The sequence below is a fragment of the Heterodontus francisci genome, chromosome 5 (genome assembly GCF_036365525.1).
Source record: "Heterodontus francisci isolate sHetFra1 chromosome 5, sHetFra1.hap1, whole genome shotgun sequence".
Taxonomy (NCBI): Eukaryota; Metazoa; Chordata; class Chondrichthyes; order Heterodontiformes; family Heterodontidae; genus Heterodontus; species Heterodontus francisci.
The window spans coordinates 128,015,267-128,039,435 of NC_090375.1; the positions used below are offsets into that span (position 1 = coordinate 128,015,267).

Here is a 24,169-nt window from a genome sequence, read left to right on the forward strand (position 1 = left end):
GAGAGTTTTTGCCCTATTGCCCATTGACCAGTTTTGCAAAGGCTGCCTGGTGCCATGTTAGTCGAATGCTACCTTGGTGCCCAGGAGAGTCACTCCCACCTCACCTCTGGAATTCAGCTTTTATGTCATGTTTGGATCAAGACTGTATTGAGGTCTTGGAGATGAGTGGTCCTGACTGAACCCAAGCTAAGCTCCAGTGGGCAGGTTATTGGTTACTAAGTGCTGCTTGATGATACTGGTGATAGCCCTTGAGAGTAGGCTGATAGAATAGACATACCTGGGTAACCTCTGCAATGCCTGGTAGGTGCCAGTGTTGTAGCTGCACTGGAATAGCTTGGCTCGAGGCATGCTAATTCTGGAGAACAGGTCTTCAGTAATACAGCTGGGCTGTTGTCAGGACCTGTTGCTTTTGCTGTGTCCAGTGCACTTAGCCTTTTCTTCACCATATTGTGAGTTAGTGGCTGAAAATTGGCATCTGCAATGGTGGGGACCTCCAGAGGATGCAGAGAAGGATCATCTGCACGGCACTTCTAATTGAGGATGGTTGCAAACACTTCAGTCTTTTCTTTTGCACTCATGTATTGGGTTCTGCTATTATTGAGGATGGGGATGTTCATGGAGCACTGGTTGTTTAATTGTCCACCAATCGTGACTGAATGTGATAGGATTGTAGAGCTTTTACCCGATCCATTGGTTGTGGGGTTTCTTAACTCTGGCTATAACACAGTGCTTCTGCTGTTTAGCATGCATTTAGTCTTGTAGCTTTACTAGGTCAGCAGCTTATTTTCAAGCATGCCTGGTCCTGTTCCTAGCATGCTTATCTACTCTCCTCATTGAACCTGGGTTGGTCATCTGACTTAATGGTGATGAAGGAGTGAGTGCTATGCTGGGCCATAAGGTTTCAGTAAAGTGCATTCTTTCCTGTGCAACTATTGCCAAAAATCTAGGTTCTCACTAGTTTTGTACTACGCCCTGAAATTTCCTACCTCATCACTGGGCTGGAACTTGGGATCTATGCTTTGTGCTCTGGTTGTGGTTTCAAGCTCCACTTTGAGCACAACCATAAAACTTAATAAATTTTATATTTACCTTCCTTAAGTTGGAAAATTTTCTGGCAAATTGGAAACCCTGTATATGTCTTCTGAATTAGACAAGGTATTGCTTAATTCAACATTTTATTCATGTTGATGGAGGAAACTATCTCCTAAGAGTCTTTGGAACTCTCTTCCTTAAAAGGCAGTGGAAGCAGAGTCTTTGAATATTTTTAAGGCAGAGGTAGATAGATTCTTGACACGCGAGGGGGTGAAAGGTTATTGGGGGTAGGTGGGAATGTGGAGTTGAGGTTACAATCAGATCAGCCATGATCTTGAATGGCAGAGCAGATGCGAGGGGCCGATTGGCCTACTCCTGCTCCTGATTCATATGTTTGTAAAATGCATTCAGAAAAAGTACTGGCATCTGTTGAATTTCTGTGGTCATTTTCTTTGAGGAATTTCTCCTTCATCATGCCCTCACGTAGTATTGGAAACCCAAGGGTAGTCAAGACTGAGAGTTAAATGGAGCTGCTGTATTTTTTTGATTTGTTAAGTTACAAATTACATCACTGTGAAGGCTGTATTCCAGACTGAGGAATTTTTTATTTAAAAAAAAAATGCAGTATTCCACACTTTGACATACCTTTGTAACTTTTGTGTATTTGAGTATTGACACTAAGATTTCAGTGGTGTAATGATGATATACTCTGTGTCTACTTGAACTATAGGACAGAGAAGAGAAACACCAATGAGTGCAATTATGGATTTTGTCCTTCTCAACATAGGTTCAATCTGGAGAGAACATTTTGAGCGTTTATATTCTAGGGTTAACTATTAATAGTTACAGGCCTGGCATGTGTAATTTACTTTTGTCAGGGGGAGAGGAAGAAGAGGGTGAGCTGGGTGTTTGGCATGCACCGAAATTTATTACCATTGCTAAAAAGGTCCAAATCAAGTTACTGAAAACTACCCCACTTGTTGGATTTCTGTGTGAGCATTATAGACTGCATCCACTCTTCATGGGTAAGTGGGTCATATTCCTATTCAAAGTCCTGAGATCTTGGATGCAGGATAGCAGAGTTTGGGCTTAGATGTTGCGAAGTATGCATGGAGACATTGCTGGAATTTAACCAGTTAGAACAACACAGCTTACTGGAGATGCTGATGTTTGTTCAGCTCGGGCCACCCTAACAGTTGTGGCATTGTCTTGCAGACTTGTCTTGAGCCAAGTGGAAATATAGTAACTCCTAGTGACAGGTCTAAGCTGCCAAGTGCCATTAGTGAGCCAATTTTGCTGGTCAATCATTAACAGTGCTCTGAAATACTGTGGATCTGCCCAGTTTCAGTTTTGAATCTGGAGTCTTGTCACAGAGGGGTGTTTGAGCTTGTAGCATTGGCATGCCATCTTGAAGTCACCTTGACTCCAAAGAGCATCTGCTTGTGATCTTGCCACCCTCCCAAGGAGGATAGTCATCATACAATTGGCAAGTGTGACCTCATACTTTGCTGTTTAAAAAAAACATTGTTCTCTGGATGTTGATGCTGGTAAGGCTACATTTATTGCTCAGTCCCAGGTGGTGGGTCATCTTTATTCTAGCAATTGCTTTTACAACTGAGTGGTTTGCTGGGCATTGAGTGAACCACATAGTGTAGGACTGAAGTTGTGTGTGCAGGCTAGACCGAGTAGGGATGACGGTTTCCCAACCCTGGGGGACATTTAGTAAACCAGTTGGCCAGTTTATTTTCTCTTGCCAGCTGACAAATTATTTATTAAATTCAGTTTTACACCATTCCATGGTGGGATTTGAGCTCAAGATTTCTGTGTTTCTAGTTTAGTAACATATCCACTATACTACCATACCAAACATATTGGTGGACAGCAGAGACAAAGAACTCTTTACGGTGCATGGTGAGCAACGCAACTTAGTGTAAAATGTGAGTGCATTGCCATGATCATATTTTTTCTCTTTTCATTCTTGCTTAGAGCAGCTTTTAGGAATTTGAATAGTGGTAGGAACAATTTTATTTGCTGAATAAAAGTATCACACAACTAGCTTATTGGCTAAAGTCTGATTATTTTTCGATAGTGTACTAATGTTAATCTGCTAAATAAACTGGCTGACAACTGTAGTGTATGGGGAAGGGTGGAGGTTAGCTATATTGTGTTGAGAATTTTCTTTTACAAGGTATTTCCTCTTTTCTCTTTAGTCTCACCAAGATATGCATTGACCAATCTAAGGACAGGCAAGTGACTTGCTTGCTGACCTCTGAGTGCTATTTTGAAACTCTGCTGCAAGAATATGAGAGACTCACAGTGACTATCCCTTTTAGTTTTTCCTCCTGTGAAGAAGCTGTCTGACTTTTAATTAGCACTTTCCCATGTTGGTCAACTCTCTGTGCTTGCAGGTGCAAATTCAATTTGAATTGTCCTTTGTCATTATCTGCTGGAGCTTTATTGTGCTACAACATTGGATCATCCGGAAAGTGAAATTTATACACAAATTGTGAGATTGGAAGTTGGTTGTATGCCACAAGACAATAATAAAATTAATTAAGTTAGAAATACCATCGTGCTGTATTTTTATTTTTAAAAATGTGTAGTAAGTGGGTATTGTTCATTTGTTTGAACACACAAGCACATGTTGTAGCTTCTTCACTAGGCTGCCAGATGGTGGTGTTGTAGCTATGTTCAGACCTGGTGTGTATTTCAGGATGAAGTTTTCAATCCGTCTGAGCTACTGGAGCTGCTGTGCTAACTTTTTATACAATTAATACCTAGTTTTTCACATTGGGCAATAATGATTCACAAACAGGAAAACAAAGTGGCCGTTGTCCAGAAACACAAGGCAGACTGGAATGGAAGAAGTGGATGTAACACTAGAATTTATCAATGCACTGTAAGGTTTCTGAAATAGCATTGAGATGAAAATATTCCCTGAAATGGGTCATATTTACATTAGTAGTGTTACACCAATGTGTTTTGTAGAATGATTTGATTTTCTTTGGTCCACTGGCTGGAGATCTGAATTTGTATTTTTTTAAAAAGACATTTTAAAAAGGCAAGCTACCAGCAAAGTCATCTTTTCAGTTTAAGATTATCACCTAGTTTGCTACACTGTATCCTACACAGCAATGCTTGTGAGGAGAGAGATGAAATGTCTGCTAATATCCCAGCAAGAACCAAGACCAGTAAGTTTAAAGTAACCACCTGTTCTGTCAGCAAGCAGCGAAATACTGCTAACTGCTATATTTGAATGATTGAGGGATTGTCAGGTGAGAAGTCCCCTCCCCATCTGTGATTTTAAGCTGGTGTTTTTCTCTGCAGCAAAGGAGAAGCAACCAGACTCTGACATGAGCAGACCATAAGTGGAGATCTCTGTCTCCATTCCAGCTTGAAAGCTTTCAATTCTTGCTTGTTGACTGACCATCTTTGCATACTCTGGCTATAATTAGAAGCCTCCAAGAGGCTCACCAAACCAGTCATCTACTTCTTCAAACTAAAAGCCTCAGGATCACTGAATTCAGCTAGAAGCCAGCTGAATCACCAATTGCCACAGACTGTATACCTTTTTCTGCTATGGACTCTAACTCAACCAATCTACCTTTCCCCACTCTAATCTATTTGTGTGTGTGTGTAAACCTCCAGAGTGTTTGCGTGAATGAAAGTTGGTGTGTTGGCTATTATTTATTAGTTCAGTTTAGGTACAATAAAGTTAACCTCTTTCTTTGTTCACTCAAGAAAACCTGTCCAATTCGGTTCTTGTTATGAATATAGCAAGTAAGTAATCAAATGCCTACTGAATTGGCCAGTACATCCACTTCAAGAAAGAATTAAATCTGTTGCGGTCAAACTTGACTGTAACAGTAGTGATTTAACACACACATCAGGCAAGTTTTATGTCATTTTGCGTTTGTATTTTGACTAATTTCAGGTCCAATTTGACTTCAAGCCAAGTAAAAATGACTCATTGAGCTGTTGTGGCCTTTAAGCTGAAGGAAGTGCAGGGGTAAAAGCAGTGGAGAGGGTTAAGTGTGAATAAAATGTTTTTGATGAACTCTGATTTTGTTTTGTTTTAGATGAAGTTAAGGATTCTTCAGTCCTATGTAAATGATCTTAGTGACCAGAATGAAGTCTTGGTTCAAACCGTTGAAGACCTTGAGAAAGAAGCAAATGAAAAGATTACAAATCTGGATACTAAACTTCGGAAAGCTGACCAGATATTATATGTAAGACTACATGTATATTTTTTCTTTGTTTTCGAACTTTCAGCACATGTAGTTCAAAAAGTTCAGTGAAGAATAATGAACTCTTGTAACGACCGAGGCAGGAGGAGTGTACTGTTAATTCAGTCCCACTTCTCCACAGGTCATAGCATATCAATAAATTTTCCCACTTACCAAAACAGCCAATTGGATACTGTATTTGTCCCCAGAATAAAGCACACCAACCAGATTTCTTCAATAAACAACAAAATTATCCATTTATTATAAAACCATAGAGCTTCTTGAGAGTTGTTGGAGCTGCACCCATCCAGGCAAGTGGAGAGTATTCCACCACACTCCTGACTTTTGCCTTGGTGGATAGGCTTTGGGTAATCAGGAGGTGAGCTACTCGCCGCAGGATTCCTAGCCTCTGACCTGCTCTTGTAGCCACGGTATTTATATGGCTATTCCAGTTCAGTTTCTGGTCAATGGTGACCCCTAGGATGTTGATAGTGTGGGATTCAGCGATTGTAATGCCGTTGAATGCCAAGGGGCGATGGTTAGATTCTCTCTTGTTGGAGATGGTCATTGCCTGGCACTTGTGTGGTGTGAATGTTACTTGCCACTTATCAGCCCAAGCCTGGATATTGTCCAGTTCTTGCTGCATTTCTACACAGACTGCTTCAGTATCTGAGGAGTCGCGAATGGTGCTGAACGTTGTGCAATCATCAGCAAAGATCCCCATTTCTGACCTTATGATTGAAGGAAGGCCATTGATGAAGCAGCTGAAGTTGGTTGGGCCTAGGACACTACCCTGAGGAACACCTGTAATGATATCCTAGAGCTCAGATGGTTGACCTCCAACAACGACAACCATCTTCCTTTGTGCTCGGTACGATTTCAACCAGCGGAGAGTTTTCCCCCTGATTCCCATTGACTTCAGTTTTGCTAGGGCTCCTTGATGCCATACTCGGTCAAATGCTGCCTTGATGTCAAGGGCAGTCACTGTCACCTTACCTCTTGAGTTCATATCTTTTGTCCATGTTTGAACCAAGGCTGTAATGAGGTCACGAGCTGAGCGTCCCTGGCAGAACCCAAACTGTTTGTCAGTGAACAAGTTGTTGCTAACCAAGTGTCGTTTGATAGCACTGCCAATGACACCGTCCATCACTTTACTGATGATTGAGAGTAGACTGATGGGGCAGTAATTGGCCAGGTTGGATTTACTTGCTTTTTGTGTACAGGACATACTTGGGCAATTTTCCACATTTCAAGGTAGATGCCAATGTTGTAACTGTACTGGAACAGCTTGGCTCAGGGCACAGCAAGTTCTGGAGCTCAGGTCTTCAGTACTATTGCTGGAATATTGTCAGAGCCCGTGGCCTTTACAGTATCTAGGTCCATCAGTCGTTTCTTGATATCATAGAGTGAATCAAGTTGGCTGAAGACTGGCATCTGTGATGCGGGGGACTTCAGGAGGAGGCAGAGATGGATCATCCACTCAGCAATTCTGGCTGAAGATTGTTGCAAATGCTTCAGCCTTATCTTTTGTACTGTTGTGCTGGGCTTCCCCATCATTGAGGATGGGGATATTTGTGGAGCCACCTCCTCCAGTTAGTTGTTTAATTGTCCACCACCATTCACAACTGGATATGGCAGGGCTGCAGAGCTTAGATCTGATCTATTGTTAGAGTTATGAGGATAGGTTACATAAAGTTGGTTTGTATTGCCTTGAGTTTAGATGGTTGATGCGTGATATATTCGAGGTGGTTAAGATGGTAAAGGCATTTGATGGGGTCGATACAGGGAGATTGTTTCCACTGGGGGAATAAAGGTGCATCATCTGATTCTAAAATTAGAGTTCGGCCAATTTTCAGCCTGCAGGCCAGGTGCTAGTTTTTTTGCCTTTTTTCTGGGGAATCGTTGAAAGTTAGGTTCAGTGGACCTTACTTCATTAAGAGAAATTTCTTTACTCCGAGGGTAGTGAATCTTTGGAATTCTTTAACCCAGAGGACTGTGTTAGCTCAATCATTGAGCATGTTCAAGACAGAAAATTGTAGATTTCTGGATATTAATGACATGAAGGGATATGGGGATAATGGGGAAAAATGGTGCAGAGGTAGATGATGTGATGGAATGGCAGAGCAGGCTCGATGCGCCGAATGGCCTACTCCTGCTTTTGTTTCCTATGTTCCTTTGTAATTGTGTGAACCAGGAGGCAATTTTTCACACACAAGGCAGTGGAAATTTGGAACTCGCACACCTGCAAAACTGTAGATGCTGATTCAATTGACATTTTCAAGATAGATTTCTGTTGGGTAAGGATCAAGGGATATGGAGTTCAAGTATAGATCAACAATGATCTAATGGAATGGTAGAACAGGCTGAAGGGGCTAAATGGCCTGCTCTTGTTGCTATGGAGTAGATTTTCCCCCCAAATGCACTTTGGGAGGCTGGTTGGTGGAATGTGTCCAGTAGCCCTGGCATGTGACCTGAACATTTTGGGGGCCGAGCCTTGTTAGCACTGGCCCAATGATCAAGCATCTTGCTAACTCCAGACTGCAAGAAGGTAGGTAAGATGAGGTGTTTGGGTGATCCTGATCTCAGGAAGGAGATGGGGGTCAGAGTGGCAATGGTCCAAGCTGGTTTTGTGGAGCCTGAAGGCGCCTTCCTGTTCCTCTTGGCCATACAGAAAGGAAGGTGAACTTATCTTTGAGATCATCTTTGACCAGGCCACCTGATATTGGTAGCCACTGAGTTCAGATCAAAAATGACAACCTACGTATGTCATAGGAACCCTAGGAGAAAGAATTGCATTTATCGAGTGCCTTTCATGATCTCAGCCTGTCCCAAAGTGCTTTACAGCCAATGAAATACTTATTGAAGTTTGCTCACTGATAATGTAGGAAATGCATCATCTGATTTGTGCACAGCATGGTCCCAGAAATGCAGAATTCTAATTTTTTTTTTAAAGTGATGCTGAAGGATAAATATTGGCCAGGACACCTGGGTGATTTGGTGCTCTTCTTTGTAATAGTGACATGGGATCTTTCTCATTCAAATGAGAGCAGACCGATTCTCAGTTTAACAGCTCATCTGAAAGGCAGCACCTCTGACACTTCAGCACTTCCTTCGTACTACACTGCAATGTCAAGCTAGCGTTTCACTCAAGTCTTTGGGGTGGGTCTTGAACCTACACCTTCTGACTTGGGAGCGACAGTGCTGCCACTAAGCCATGCCATTAACATTTACCACCTAACTCAGAACCATTGTCACAGCTACAACAATGGGGAGTTAGGTCTTTGCCCAAAGCTTTTGGGGCGTTAATGCACCATTTCTCCCAGGCTGGAGGCTTGAAAACTCTATCCTATGTTCCAATGGATAAGTGGATAGCTGTTTGAGAACAGGCAAAAGTATGATGGGCTGAACTGCTTTCTTTTTGTGTTGTATGATTTTAGGTTGCTGGACCTAAAAATGTGTACACCTGGTAATAGACCCAATGGAAGATAAACGTTTGAGAAAATTTCTATTATCAGTCTTTAATCACAATTTTGCACCTATTATTGTCGACAATTTCAGTACAGGAGGAATATGAGAGTTGGAGTTCCAGCAAAGCAAAATAGAACATTGACTCCAGTATCTTTTTATATTTGACAGGAGCAACTGTTGGAATGGGAATCTTCTAAGGAAGAAGCTGATCATCTACGCAGAGAAAACTTGGACATAAAAGTAGATCTCAGCACCCTGGTTGGTGCCATCCAGCAAGCTGAAATAATGCAGAAATTTGATGTAGGTGTTTTTTTTTTTATTACTACTAGCCTTGGCATCTTTTTTTATATTTGTTTCATGGGATGTGGGCGTCACTGGCCAGGCCAGCATTTATTGCCCGTCCCGAATTACTCACGAAGAAGTGGTGGTGAGCAGCCTTCTTGAACCGCTGCAGTCCAAGCGACAGTGAAGGTACAGTGATGTGTTCCATGTCAGGATGGTGTGTGGCTTGGAGGGGAACCTGCAGGTGGTGGTGTTCCCACACATCATCTACCCTTGTCCTTCTAGGTGGTAGATGCCGCGGGTTTGGAAGGTGCTGCTTGAGTAGCCTTGGTGTGTTGCTGCAGTGCATCTTGTAGATGGTACACACTGCTGCCACTGTGCGTCAGTGGTGGAAGGAGTGAATGTGTGTGTACGGGATGCCAATCAAGGGAGCTGCTTTTCCTGGATGGTGTCGAGCTTCTTGAGTGTTATTGCAGCTGCACCCATCCAGGCAAGTGGAGAGTATTCCATCACACTCCTGACTTGTGCCTTGTAGATAATGGACAGGCTTTAGGGAATCAGGAGGTGAGGTAGTCGCCACAGGATTCCAAGCCTCTGACCTGCTCTTGTAGCCACTGTATTTATATGGGTACTCCAGTTTCTGGTCAATGGTAACCCCTAGGATGTTGATATTGGGGGATTCAGCGATCGTAATGCTGTTGAATGTCAAGGGGAGATGGTTAGATTCTCTCTTGTTGGAGATGGTTATTGCCTGGCACTTGTGTGGCGTGAATGTTACTTGCCACTTATCAGCCCAAGCCTGGATATTGTCCAGATCTTGCTGCATTTCTACATGGACTGCTTCAGTATCTGAGGAGTCACGAATGGTGCTGAACATTGTGCAATCATCAGTGAACATCCCCACTTCTGACCTTATGATTGAAGGAAAGTCATTGATGAAGCGGCTGAAGATGGTTGGGCATAGGACACTACCCTGAGGAACCCCTGCAGTGATATCCTGGAGCTCAGATGACTGACCTCCAACAACCACAACCATTTTCCTTTACGCTAGGTACAATTCCAACCAGCGGAGAGTTTTCACCCGATTCCCATTGACTCCAGTTTTGCTAGGGCTCCTTGATCCTATACTCAGTCACATGCTGCCTTGATGTCAAGGGCAGTCACTGTCACCTCACCTCTTGAGTTCGCTCTTTTGTCCATGTTTGAACCAAGGCTGTAATGAGGTCACGAGCTGAGTGGCCCTGGCAGAACCCAAATTGAGCGTCAGTGAACAGATTATTGCTAAGCAAGTGCTGCTTAATAGCACTTAATGACACCTTCCATCACTTTACTGATGATTGAGAGTAGACTGATGGGGCGGTAATTGGCTGGGTTGGATTTGTCCTCCTTTTTGTGTACAGGACATACCTGGGCAATTTTCCACATTTCCGGGTAGACGCTAGTGTTGTAGCTGTACTGGAACAGTTTGGCTAGGGATACATGCTTATAGAACCAGAAAGGTGTATACCACACCAAAGGAGGTCATTTGACCCATTGGACTGAATTTTAATCTTAAAAGAAAGGCGGGGTTAAAGTCTGAAAAATTGTTACCTAGCCTAAACCTGCCCATTTCCAGTGTTAACTGATTATTGTTTCGAAAACCTTACCTACCAGTAATGTTAAACTAGCTGGCCTGCAGTTGCTTGGACTGCCCTACACCCTTTCTTGAGTAAGGGTGTCACATTTGCCACGCCAATCCTCTGGCACTTCCTCCATATCTGGGGAAGATTGAAAGATTATGGCAAGCTCTTCTGCTTTCTCCATCCCCACTTCCTTTAGCAACCTGGGATGCAAGCCATCTGGACCAGGTGACTTATCTACCCTAAGCATAGCCAGCCTTTTTAGTACCTCCCCTTCTCAATTTTTATCCTAACCATTGCCTCTACTCTCCTTCTACTGATATTTTGTCAACCTTCATTTTCTTAGTGAACATTGATAAAGTACTCATTTAAGTATATTAGTCTTGCCCTGCACCTCTAAACATATATTACCCTCTCTGTCCTTGCTACTTGCTTACTGTTTACATGCTGGTAGAAGATTTTTGGGTTCCCTTTTTTGTTGACTGCCATTCTGTTTTCATATTCTCTCTTATTTTTCTCTTCACCCCCCATCTTAACTTATTGTATATGGCCTAGTTCTCACTTGATGAGTTCATCGGACATGCATCATACACTGCCTTTGTGGCCTAATCAGTGTATAAATGCAATATATAATTTTATGTTTCATGCATTTTTACTTCTCTGACTCTATTTATAAAATGACAATTTTTAGAGCTTTATCTGCATGTATTTCTATTTTGAAGGAGTCATGTAATTAAAATCCCAGGTTTCTGTTCAACTACATCCTTCTATTTAGTGTATACAACCCATTACTTGTTTTTTTTAGTCCTCCCAAATGTATTAGTTCACTCTTATTGACATTAAATTGCATCTGATCCCTGTCTAAAATATTCTCACTGCTCTGTTCTGTCCCCATCTCCCCCTGCTTCAAATATTTATCTACTTTTCCTTTTGAAAGATGTAGTGATCTTTGCCTAATCTACTCTGTGGAAAAGCATTCTATACTCCAACAACTGTCCATGAAAATACATTTTTCTCAACCTCCCGTCTTGATTTCTTACTGATTTAAAAATGACTAGTAGAATTGTGGTTTTATAAAGAGGGGCAATGAAGTCCATTTCGCTAAATGGTCTTTGTCACCTGGAGTCTTTTACTGGCCTCTTCACTGGCAAACCTCTTCTGTGTTGTTGGCATATCATCCGTATATGCTGAGAACAATCGTGGACGAAGCACTGTTTCTTGAGGTACACCACTTCCAACCCTTTTCCAGTCCAAGCAGCACCTTTTGCCTCACTTCTTTGTTCCTTTTCAAACTTTTCATTGTTTGTTTGACTTTTACTACCTGCTCACCACCAGCAATATCTTCACAGTCCTAATATTTCCCTGAGTTGCTCCCCTCAATTTTGTAACCTCTCCACAACTAACCTCAACGCAAAGTCCCCAACCTACCCCTAACCATCTGTCACATATCCAATTTCACATAACAAGCATCAAAAAGACACCAACCCCTCAAAAATAAATCTTCCACTGAAAAGCTATGTCCCAAGTTTCTACCTCATCATGCAATCACTTGCATATTTGCCAAAATAGATGCAATCTAAATAAAGCACCACTGGTTCAAATCCACTGTTTCATTCTAAATGTCTTTTTCTTTTGGGCCTCCTTATCTCGAGAGACAATGGATACGCGCCTGGAGGTGGTCAGTGGTTTGTGAAGCAGCGCCTGGAGTGGCTATAAAGGCCAATTCTGGAGTGACAGGCTCTTCCACAGGTGCTGCAGAGAAATTTGTTTGTTGGGGCTGTTGCACAGTTGGCTCTCCCCTTGCGCCTCTGTCTTTTTTCCTGCCAACTACTAAGTCTCTTCGACTCGCCACAATTTAGCCCTGTCTTTATGGCTGCCCGCCAGCTCTGGCGAATGCTGGCAACTGACTCCCACGACTTGTGATCAATGTCACACGATTTCATGTCGCGTTTGCAGACGTCTTTATAACGGAGACATGGACGGCCGGTGGGTCTGATACCAGTGGCGAGCTCGCTGTACAATGTGTCTTTGGGGATCCTGCCATCTTCCATGCGGCTCACATGGCCAAGCCATCTCGAGCGCCGCTGACTCAGTAGTGTGTATAAGCTGGGGATGTTGGCCGCTTCAAGGACTTCTGTGTTGGAGATATAGTCCTGCCACCTGATGCCAAGTATTCTCCGAAGGCAGCGAAGATGGAATGAATTGAGACGTCGCTCTTGGCTGGCATACGTTGTCCAGGCCTCGCTGCCGTAGAGCAAGGTACTGAGGACACAGGCCTGATACACTCGGACTTTTGTGTTCCGTGTCAGTGCGCCATTTTCCCACACTCTCTTGGCCAGTCTGAACATAGCAGTGGAAGCCTTACCCATGCGCTTGTTGATTTCTGCATCTAGAGACAGGTTACTGGTGATAGTTGAGCCTAGGTAGGTGAACTCTTGAACCACTTCCAGAGCGTGGTCGCCAATATTGATGGATGGAGCATTTCTGACATCCTGCCCCATGATGTTCGTTTTCTTGAGGCTGATGGTTAGGCCAAATTCATTGCAGGCAGACGCAAACCTGTCGATGAGACTCTGCAGGCATTCTTCAGTGTGAGATGTTAAAGCAGCATCGTCAGCAAAGAGGAGTTCTCTGATGAGGACTTTCCGTACTTTGGACTTCGCTCTTAGACGGGCAAGGTTGAACAACCTGCCCCCTGATCTTGTGTGGAGGAAAATTCCTTCTTCAGAGGATTTGAACGCATGTGAAAGCAGCAGGGAGAAGAAAATCCCAAAAAGTGTGGGTGCGAGAACACAGCCCTGTTTCACACCACTCAGGATAGGAAAGGGCTCTGATGAGGAGCCACCATGTTGAATTGTGCCTTTCATATTGTCATGGAATGAGGTGATGATACTTAGTAGCTTTGGTGGACATCCGATCTTTTCTAGTAGTCTGAAGAGACCACGTCTGCTGACGAGGTCAAAGGCTTTGGTGAGATCAATGAAAGCAATGTAGAGGGGCATCTGTTGTTCACGGCATTTCTCCTGTATCTGACGAAGGGAGAACAGCATGTCAATAGTCGATCTCTCTGCACGAAAGCCACACTGTGCCTCAGGGTAGACGCGCTCGGCCAGCTTCTGGAGCCTGTTCAGAGCGACTCGAGCAAAGACTTTCCCCACTATGCTGAGCAGGGAGATTCCACGGTAGTTGTTGCAGTCACCGCGGTCACCTTTGTTTTTATAGAGGGTGATGATGTTGGCATCGCGCATGTCCTGGGGTACTGCTCCCTCGTCCCAGCACAGGCATAGCAGTTCATGTAGTGCTGAGAGTATAGCAGGCTTGGCACTCTTGATTATTTCAGGGGTAATGCTGTCCTTCCCAGGGGCTTTTCCGCTGGCTAGGGAATCAATGGCATCACTGAGTTCCGATTTGGTTGGCTGTATGTCCAGCTCATCCATGACTGGTAGAGGCTGGGCTGCATTGAGGGCAGTCTCAGTGACAGCATTCTCCCTGGAGTACAGTTCTAGGTAGTGCTCAACCCAGCGGTCCATCTGTTTGCGTTGGTCAGTGATTATGTCCCCCGATTTAGATTTGAGGGGGGTGATCTTCTTGATGGTTGGCCCAAGAGCTCTCTTCATGCCATCATACATTCCTCTGATGTTTCCGGTGTCTGAGGCCAGCTGAATATGGCTGCATAGGTGTTGCCAGTAGTCGTTTGCGCAACGCCTAGCTGTTCTTTGTGCAGTACTTCTGGCTGCTTTAAGTGCTGCGGATGTTAAATCGCTGGGGGCTTTCTTGTAGTTCAAAAGTGCAATGCGCTTAGCGGCTATGACAGGTTCCAGCTCTTCATTATGAGATTGAAACCAGTCTGCATTTCTCTTCGCACTTTTGCCGTAGGTGGTCAAAGCTGACTCATAGATGGCGTCTCTGATGTGGGCCCACTTGGTCTCAGCATCCCCTGTGGGAGTGTTTTGAAGGGCTGTTACAAGTGAATTTAGAAATTTTTGTAACAGCTGTGGGTGAGAAATTCTGCTCGTGTTGATGCGCGGGTGGCCCTTCTGCTTGGAATGATGCAACTTCTTTGGTCTGAGTCTAACCTTGCTGCACACCAGGGAGTGGTCGGTGTCGCAGTCCGCACTGTGGAAGCTGCGTGTGATTTGAACACTGTTTAAGGCGGCTCGCCTTGTGACAATGAGGTCTAGCTGGTGCCAACGACGTGATCTTGGGTGCCTCCATGAAACCTGGTGACAGGGTTTAGTGTGAAAGAACGAGTTGGTGATGCAGAGGTTATGATAGGTACACAACTCAAGCAGTCTCTGCCCGTTCTCATTCATCCTTCCAACGCCATAGCGCCCAAGGCAGGAGGGCCAGGAGTCATGGTCGGCCCCAACCCTGGCATTAAAGTCCCCCAGCAGGAATAGGTGTTCGGTGTTGGGGATGCTGCTAATGATGTTATGGAGTTGTTCATAGAACTGGTCTTTAGCTTCAGGTGCGGAACAGAGTGTTGGAGCATAGATGCTGAGTAGGTGTACTGGACCAGAGGTGGTGAGCAGTCGGATGGACAGTATGCGTTCCGAGCCATTTGAGGGAGGCTCTATCATGCTGAGCAAGGAGTTTCTGAGGGGAGGCGAGTCTCCTGAAGTGCTGCAATGTCCACATTGAGTCTACTGAGCTCGTTGTTAATGATGGCGGTCTTCCGAGAATCGTTGATTTGTGTAAGGTCTTCCGACAGGCCAGGACACATAGTTCTGACGTTCCAGCTTGCGAAGCGAAGGGCTGGTACCTTCTTTCCTTTTTTCATGTTGTTTGGTGCGGTGTATCAGTCCACCTTTCGGGCAATGACCCTGAGCTCCAAGCACCCATTGAAGCAGGCAGACTGTGGCGGGACAGAACCTTATTGACCGGGGGCTGCCCGGTTTGAGGCGGGCGGTAGCTGTCCAGTGAGGTGCAATGACCTCTCCCACCGACAAAGGCAACCTGTGGCGCCCAGTTTCTACGCCAATTTATCTGGACTTATAACCCGTAACTGCTGCCTTCCGTGTTGTTTCAGTCGCTGTGAGGCAACTATGGAGTGACCTCTCCATGGCGCATGCCTGGGCAAATTTATGGAGGTTGAGAGTTGCCCAGTCGTCAAAACCCCCCTCTCGGCCTTTCTGGTGGGGTCCAAAGGAGTGCAGGACACGACGTTTGGCACCAGTATGGCTGCAGGAACTGCCGGAAACATGCCAAAGGTGACACATGACCGCCTACGGGGTTCCGCTCCGGATTTTCTGTTAGGGTTTACTCCCTTATCCTTGGTCTCTCCCGAGACGCCCACAAGGCAGTGGGGTTGTTGGGGCCCCTACACAGGTGTAGGATGGCTACAGGAATTTATGATGGAAATTTAAAAATAATTACCAAGCTGCCTGAGACCTGAAGAACAAAGCTGACTGGGCAGGTGATGAGAACCTGTGCAAGGGAAACACCTACTTGACCTGATTCTTGCCAATCTACTGGTTGCAGATGCATCCTTCTAATCGTATTGGTAGAAGTGACCACTGCACAATCCTTTTGGAGACAAAATCCCATCTTCACATTGAGGACACTCTCCATTGTATTGTGGGATGACAGTGCTAAATGTGATGGTTTCAGAATAGATAAAGGAGGTTAAAACTGGGCATCTGTGAGATGCTGTGGGCCATCAGCAGTAGCAGAATGCATTCCACCACAGTCTGTGACTGCAAAGCCCAACATATTTCTCTATCATTACTATCAAGCCAGGCGACAAACCCTGATTTCATGTAGAAGAGCATGCCAGGAGCAGCATCAAGTGTACCTAAATGAGATGTCAACCTGGTGAAGCTATGACACAGGACTAAATGCATGTCAAACAGCTGAAGCAGGATGCTGTAGACAGAGCCAAGTGATTGCACAACCACGGATCAGATCAAAGCTCTGCATTCTTGTCAGATCTAGTCTTGAATGGTGGTGGACAATTGAACAACTAACGGCAGGAGGAGGTTTTATGAACATCTGCATCCTCAACGATGGTGGAGCCCAGCTCATGAGTGTAAAGGAAGAGGCTGAAGTATTTGCAACCACCTTCAGCCAGAAGTGCCGAGTGGATGATTCATCTCTTCTGAGATCCCACCATTACTGATGTCAGTCTTCAACCAATTCGATTCACTCCATGTGATATCGGGAAATGACTGACTGAAGTTAATACAGCAAAGGCTATTGACCCTGACACCATCCCAGCTGTAATGCTGAAGACCTTTGCTCCAGAATTAGCCCCGCCTCTAGCCAAGCTGTTCCAGCACAGCTCCAACACTGGCATGTACCCAACAAAGTGGAAGACTGTCCATGGAGGTCCTGGCCACAAAAAGCAGAACAAATCCAATATAGACAATTACCACTCCATCAGCCTACTTGCTATCATCGGTAAAGTGATGGAAGATGTCGCCGGCAGTGCTATCAAACAGCGCTTACTTACCAATAACCTGCTCACTCATGCTCAGTTTGGTTTCCACCAGGACCACTCTGCTCCAAATCTCATTTCAGCCTTGGTCCGAACATGAGCAAAAGATTTGAATTCCAGAGGTGAGGTGAGAGTGACTGCCCTTGACATCTGGGTAGCATCTGAATGAGTGTGGCATCAAGGAACCCTAGTAAACTTGAAGTCACTGGAAACAAGGGAGAAAACCCTCTACTGGCTGGAGTCACACCTAGCAGATAGGAAGATGATGGTGGTTGTTGGAGGCCAATCATCTCGTCGCCAGGACATCCTTGCCGGAGTTCCTCAGGATAGTGTCCTAAGCCCCAGCTATCTTCAGCTGCTTAATCAGTGACCTCCTCTCTATCATAAGATTGGAAGTGGGGATGTTTGCTGATGATTTGACTGTTCAGTTTCATTTGCAATTTCTCTCAATGAAACAGTTCAAGCTGCATGCAGTAAGACCTGGACAATGTCCAGGCTTGGGCTGATAAGTGGAAGTAACATTCGCGCTGCACAAGTGCCAACCAACTAGCATCTTAAATAAGTGAGGATCTAACCACCTCCCCTAACATTCAACACCATTGCCATTATCGAATCCCCTATCATGACCTCTGTCACCATTGACAGAAACTTAACTGGACCAACCAGGTAAATGTGGCTGCAAGAACGGGTTAGGTGCTGGGTATTCTGCATTTTGACTCCCTAAAGTCTTACTACCATCTACAAGGTACAAGTCAGTAGTGGAATGGAATATTGTCCACGTGCCTCGATGAGCAGAGCTCCAGCAACACTCTAGAAGCTCAATACCATCCAGGACAAATCAGTCTGCTTGATCGTCGCCCCATCTACCACCTTAAGTCTTCATTCCCTCCATCACTGTGCAACATGGCAGCAGTGCATCCCATCTACAAGATGCACTGCAGCAACTCACCAAGACTACTTTAACAGCATTTTCCAAATCCATGACCCCTACCACCTTGAAGGACAAGATCAGCAGACATATGGGAACACCACTACCTGCAAGTTCCCCACCATCCTGACTTGAAAATATATCAACGTTCCTTCACTGCTAGGTCAAAATCCTGGAACTCCCCACCATACCTTCACCACACAGACAGTAGCAGTTCATGAAGGTGGCTCACACTACATGCTCAAGGGTAGTTAGAGATGGGCAATAAATACTGGCCCTGGTAGCAATGCCCATATTCACTGATTTTAAAAAGGTCACTCACATAATGTGAAAAATTTGGGATGAACTTGCAGGAGAGAGCTATTGAGCACAGAATAGCTGTCTGAATCTTTTCTATTTCACAGAAATTATCAGGACATTGAAACTCAGCAATATAAATGCAATAGTACACAAGTATTTCCGAATATCTAAATAGAATTGACAATACTTTGCTTGGCTGAGATTTGAGGCCAACTGGGGCAGTAACCTGTTTGCAACCAAAAGTCGCAAAATAAATATCTTGGTCAGGGTAGAGTAGTGTTTCTATATGCACCTTTCGACTAGTTTGAGTATACGCATTCATGTATAAACAGCACACAAATAATTGAACATTTGTATTTAAGCATTTCCAATAGGAGTTAGAAAGACAAAATAAAAACTGCACTCTTTCAACTTTGTTTGGGTTTCCCATTATGTCTGAATAATATTTCAAAATTAGTATTCACAGTAAAATGTATTTAATTACATTCTCAATTACTCTCAATGCCATCTTAAATACAGTAATTTGAATGTTCAGTGTTTTTTATTTAGGGGCAGGAATTGGAGAAAATTAGCTTTAAACCAGGACTGTGCTGCTATAATAGTTTTGCAGCCCTTTTATGAGCAGCAATTGATAATTTCGTGTTTCTGATGTCTTTATATACAATTTGGGCCCTAATTGGCTGTAGGAGGGAATCTAATGGTGTCTACCATTAGTCAGACTTGCCCTTGCATGCATAGGTATTTAATTTTTTTTTGTATTGCAATTTGGTGAAAGTATGAGCTGATAACATCGTAGCAAGGGAAACCAGGCCTCTGGAACCTGAGTGAACAAGGCAAGCAACTGTATATCTCCTTAACCTATCAGATTGAAGGATTGTGAAATTAACAGTGCAAGAACTGAGAAGGAAGTGTAAATTAGACTGGCATTGAATTTATCCAAATCGGGTACAGAAAGGGAAAGAAGTATTGGATTAAGAGAGACGGGGGGGGGGGGGGGGGGGGGGAAGACAGGAAAATTTAGAAAAAAAAATTCAAGTAAAACCTGAAGGAATGTTGCGCCACACTCGATAGTTAAATTTTCAGTGTCAGCAAAATTGACTGGCAGTAATTAATACTTATTGTGTTAAGAGGGTAATTAGACCAAGATGGGCAAGTCTTGGTTAATATTTTATGAGTGGCGCAGTGGTTAGCACCACAGCCTCACAGCTCCAGTGACCCGGGTTCAATTCTGGGTACTGCCTGTGTGGAGTTTGCAAGTTCTCCCTGTGTTTGCGTGGGTTACCTCCGGGTGCACCGGTTTCCTCCCACATGCCAAAGACTTGCAGGTTGATAGGTAAATTGGCCATTAGCAATTGCCCCAGTGTAGGTAGGTGGTAGGGAAATATAGGGACAGGTGGGGATGTGGTAGGAATATGGGATTAGTGTAGCATTAGTATAAATGGGTGGTTGATGGTCGGCACAGACTCGGTGGGCCGAAGGACCTGTTTCAGTGCTGTATCTCTAAACTAAACTAAACTTAACTTTCTGTGGCGAGTTTAGTTCATACCTAGTGTGCAAATACAGCAACTTCATGCCGCTCAATTCGCTCCAGTGGTGAGGCAGACAGTGAGATGCCATTTTTGCGAAGCTAATGGCAAGTGCCACAAATCAGGCAGCCACTTCTGGATAACCACATCTATCCATGCATCTGGCCAGGTCTGAAATTTCTACAGCAGTTGCACAAATAATGGTAAGCACCATGCGCCTCAGTGGTAGTTTGACAACAAATTCTGTTCTGCTTAAACACCAAGGCACAGAGTTTCTGTCATCCAAGTTGAAATCCAGCTGGAATCGGCCAAATCAGTGGAAAAGATTACAGAAACTCAAGCATAAGTCAAGTTTCTGCAAATTTAAATGCAGGTTTAAAAATAATTTGCCTTGAGCTGGCTGTGGCTCCAGATCGAAAAAATGAGGATCGTGCGTTTCCATCGATTTGGCTGTTTTGAGGAGGGTCTTCAAATTGAGTGCATTTTCTTAGGCACACAGACACTAGTAAGCACATTTTTAAAAGATTTTACATACTAAAAATATTTAACTTAGTAAGAAACTGACTAGTGTACACCAATGAAACTAGGAAATGAAAATCAGGTTAGTCACTAATGGAGGACTTGATACTTATTAAAAATGTTTACTTTTGTGATAAACTCATTTTCAACCTGCACCAGGTTACCTATCTTAAATACATCAGTGTATATTTTTTAGTAAATTATTACATTCTATTTTGCTGACAGATTACACTGATTTCTGAAGTGGTTTAAGAGAGGAGGGGTTTTAATTCACTTGGGAACAATGAGTAGTTAACCTCTGAACCAAAGATTTGGTTTAAAACAGCTGAAAAATACGGATTGAAGGGAAAACGCCGTAAAATTTGGTGGAGGAATAGAAATTATTATTAAAACCTTTCCAAAAATTAATTTAGATGCTGGCCAGTAGACAGATGTTGCAACTACATTTGAAATAATCAAAAACTGCCCCACATGTCACATAATGGCCAAAGCCTATAATTGTGATGGTTTCTTCTTCTTTGGTCTCCTTGTCTCGAGAGACAATGGGTAAGCGCCTAGAGGTGGTCAGTGGTTTGTGAAGCAGCGCCTGGAGTGGCTATAAAGGCCCATTCTAGAGTGACAGACTCTTCCACAGGCACTACAGATAAAATTGGTTGTCGGGGCTGTTACACAGTTGGTTCTTTCCTTGCCCGTCTGTCTTTTTTCCTTCCAACTGCTAAGTCTCTTCGACTCGCCGCTCTTTAGCCCCGCCTTTATGGCTGTCCGCCAGCTCTGGCGATCACTGGCAACTGACTCCCACAACTTGTGGTCAATGTCACAGGACTTCATGTTGCGTTTGCAGACATCTTTAGAGCGGAGACATGGACAATTGGTGGGTCCGATACCAGTGACGAGCTCGCTGTACAAGGCGTCCTAGGGGATCCTGCCATCTTCCATGCGGCTCACATGGCCAAGCCATCTCAAGCGCCGCTGGCTTAGTAGGGTGTATATGCTGGGGATGTTGGCCGTCTCGAGGACTTCTGCGTTGGAGATACGGTCCTGCCAACTGATGCCAAGGATTCTCTGGAGGCAGCGAAGATGGAATGAGTTGAGATGTCGCTCTTGGCTGACTTATGTTGTCCAGGCCTCACTGCCGTAGAGCAAGTTACAGCAAAATTAAATAGTAAATGCTGATGTAGCAACTTACAGTGGGAAAGGTTTACTTAAAATTATGAGCAATAAATGTGACTAGAGACTGTAAGGTTGTGTAGTCAGGAAGTGTGCTCAGACAGCAGATTTTAACATCTTATAAAGCAATGTATATAGATTGAAATCTTGATGTTACTTGATACTTCCCACAATGAACTGCACTTGCTTATCTATTGGCTCAGTTCCCTGAAACAAAAATTTGCTTGCTTTGTTATGAATTACTCTGATTTATACATCTTGGTCACCATCTGCATACTTGTAAATTTGTGCTAATAACCTAATCCAGGCCATTTATCTGCATACATATGAAGCATCAAGGATCCTCAGGCTGACTCTCTGTACCTTGCAAATTGCTACTTCCTATCTTGAAAAGTTCTTATTTTTTAGATAGATCAAAGACCAGAGAAAATCTGAGCCTATTGTAGGTCATTCTATTACTTTGCTATTTCAACCTTACATCAGTGTTTTGATATCCAATTGGATTTTGATTGCATCCAAAGAATGGGTTTCCACTTCCCATTCTAACCAGTTATTCCAGATATTTATAACTCTAGGAGCAGAATTTTAACTGCCAAGAGAGGCAGACCTAGGTGTGCGTGCGAGGTTAAATCCCTGAAAAGTAGTTTGAGGGCGGCGCAGTGGTTAGCACTGCAGCCTCACAGCTCCAGCGACCTGGGTTCAATTCTGGGTACTGCCTGTGTGGAGTTTGCAAGTTCTCCCTGTGTCTGCGTGGGTTTCCTCCGGGTGCTCCGGTTTCCTCCCACAAGCCAAAAGACTTGCAGGTTGGTAGGTAAATTGGCCATTAGCAATTGCCCCTCGTATAGGTAGGTAGTAGGGAAATATAGGGACTGGTGGGGATGTGGTAGGAATATGGGATTAGTGTAGGATTAGTATAAATGAGTGGTTGATGGTCGGCACAGACTCAGTGGGCTGAAGGGCCTGTTTCAGTGCTGTATCTCTAAACAAACATAAACAGCATTGGGTCGGGAACACGAAATGCTACCGTTCGCTTCCGGGTTTAAAGGAGAGTCGGGAATCCCCTTGCAGCTGTTAGGCAAGTCATTAAAATATGTAAACGGCATTTAACCCTGAATTCTGGCTTTAACAGCCAGCGCACGAGTTCTCCAAGCTCTCTGCATCTCGCCACGGTCACTAAGGTGAGAGCACAGCAGGGACTGATAGTTTAATGAAATTGATGTGCTAGGAAGATTTCAACTTGAAACTGAAGAGCTGCAACCATGCCTATGTGAAAGGCTGCTGCTCCAGCACTTTGAGAGTGTGCTCTTGCTGCTTGACAGGTAATTTCTAACTTCTTGGAAGTCAGTTCACATATTTTGCACTTCATTCACCTCGATCACCATTTTCTTGCTGTCGGCCTTTACCATGACATGGGAGCAGTTTATGCAGCTGTGCCTTGAACATTCGCTGAGGAACAAGAGGAGCACCAATGGCAGCACTTAGCTGCCTTCTCGTTAGCCATGTGGCACTCCACAGGACACTGGATGAACACAGCGATCCAGCTCGAAGGAGGAAAGACCCCCAACACAGGATTTCCAGGCAGAGGGCTAGCTCCCTCCACATGTGTGAACACTAGTGTCTCAAGGCTCAGGCATTCATGGCAGGTTGTTGTTGACGTCTGCAGCTTCCTCATCTAGGAGGGCACACATTGCCAGCGACTGTCAAGGTGGCTATCACTGGAGGGCAGCCCATCCCCCTCCCAATTCTCTGTCTCTCTGGATTTCTGTGCAAGGAGAGAAAGCAGAGAAATGGCTTAAGTGGAGAGGAGGGAAGTGTGACTGAGGCATGCATGCAAAATGAGACAAATATAAGGGTGAGTTTGAGTATTGGCTGCTCAGAGGAGGGGAGTGGAGAGAGAAGGATGAGGGGTGTTCGTGCAAGAGAATGCTGGGAAAGTTGTAATGTTGGTCTTGGCACTTGAAAGTGATAGGCCACTCATCTTTCCTGCCCTCCTGAGGTCCTTGAACTTCTTAGCCTGTCTCTAGGTTTGAGGAAGTACACTCCTTGCTGCTCACAGAACAGTGTCAATCCCCCACACTATACTATCCCCTACTACCACTACATTCCTTTTTGTTCCACCTACTTGAATGGCTTCCTGTATCACACTGCCATGGCCAGTCTGCTCATCCACCTTGCAGACCTCACTTTCGTCCTACACAGGTTGAGAGTACCTCAAACCTGTTTGACAATTACAAAGTCTGAGGCTGCTTGATTACTGTCTGCTCGGTCCCATTTTATGCCTCACTCACGGTCACATCCTCCTTTTGCTCACTGCTGACCCTGTTCTAAGAGGTGTGAATATCGTCCGGAACAAAATGTCCGGGTATTTCTCCCCCTTCCTTATGTTGTGCAGTGTTTGCAGTTCAGCTTCCAGATCAGTAATCCTGATCCAGAATTCCTCTAGCTGCTTACTCTTTCTGCAGATGCGTTTGTCCTGGAACGCCTTGGCATCCAACAGCTCCCACATACCATAGCTGCAACGTAACACCTGTCTTGCCATTGTAAAGTATGCTATTAGTTAATTTACTTTACTTAACTTAGAATAAGTTAGAATATGTACAGTAGAATTTACTGTACTCATTAAATGCTAGTACCACCTACAATTAAAGTTATACTTAGTTACACAG

General features: G+C 44.3%; 1 protein-coding gene across 4 annotated transcripts in view; it reads left to right on the top strand.

Annotated features, from left to right (window-relative positions):
- The window catches only part of LOC137370043 (polyamine-modulated factor 1-binding protein 1-like), a 719,669-nt gene that overhangs the window by 12,709 nt on the left and 682,791 nt on the right, over positions 1 to 24,169 (top strand). For all 4 annotated transcript variants that reach the window (XR_010975068.1, XM_068032077.1, XM_068032078.1 and 1 more), the window contains exons 2-3: positions 5,112 to 5,261; positions 8,895 to 9,026. Coding sequence is in view for 3 of the 4 variants with exons in the window: in XM_068032077.1 (XP_067888178.1) it covers positions 5,112 to 5,261; positions 8,895 to 9,026 (282 nt within the window). In the remaining variant the exon portion in view is untranslated. The remainder of the gene's footprint in view (positions 1 to 5,111; positions 5,262 to 8,894; positions 9,027 to 24,169) is intronic.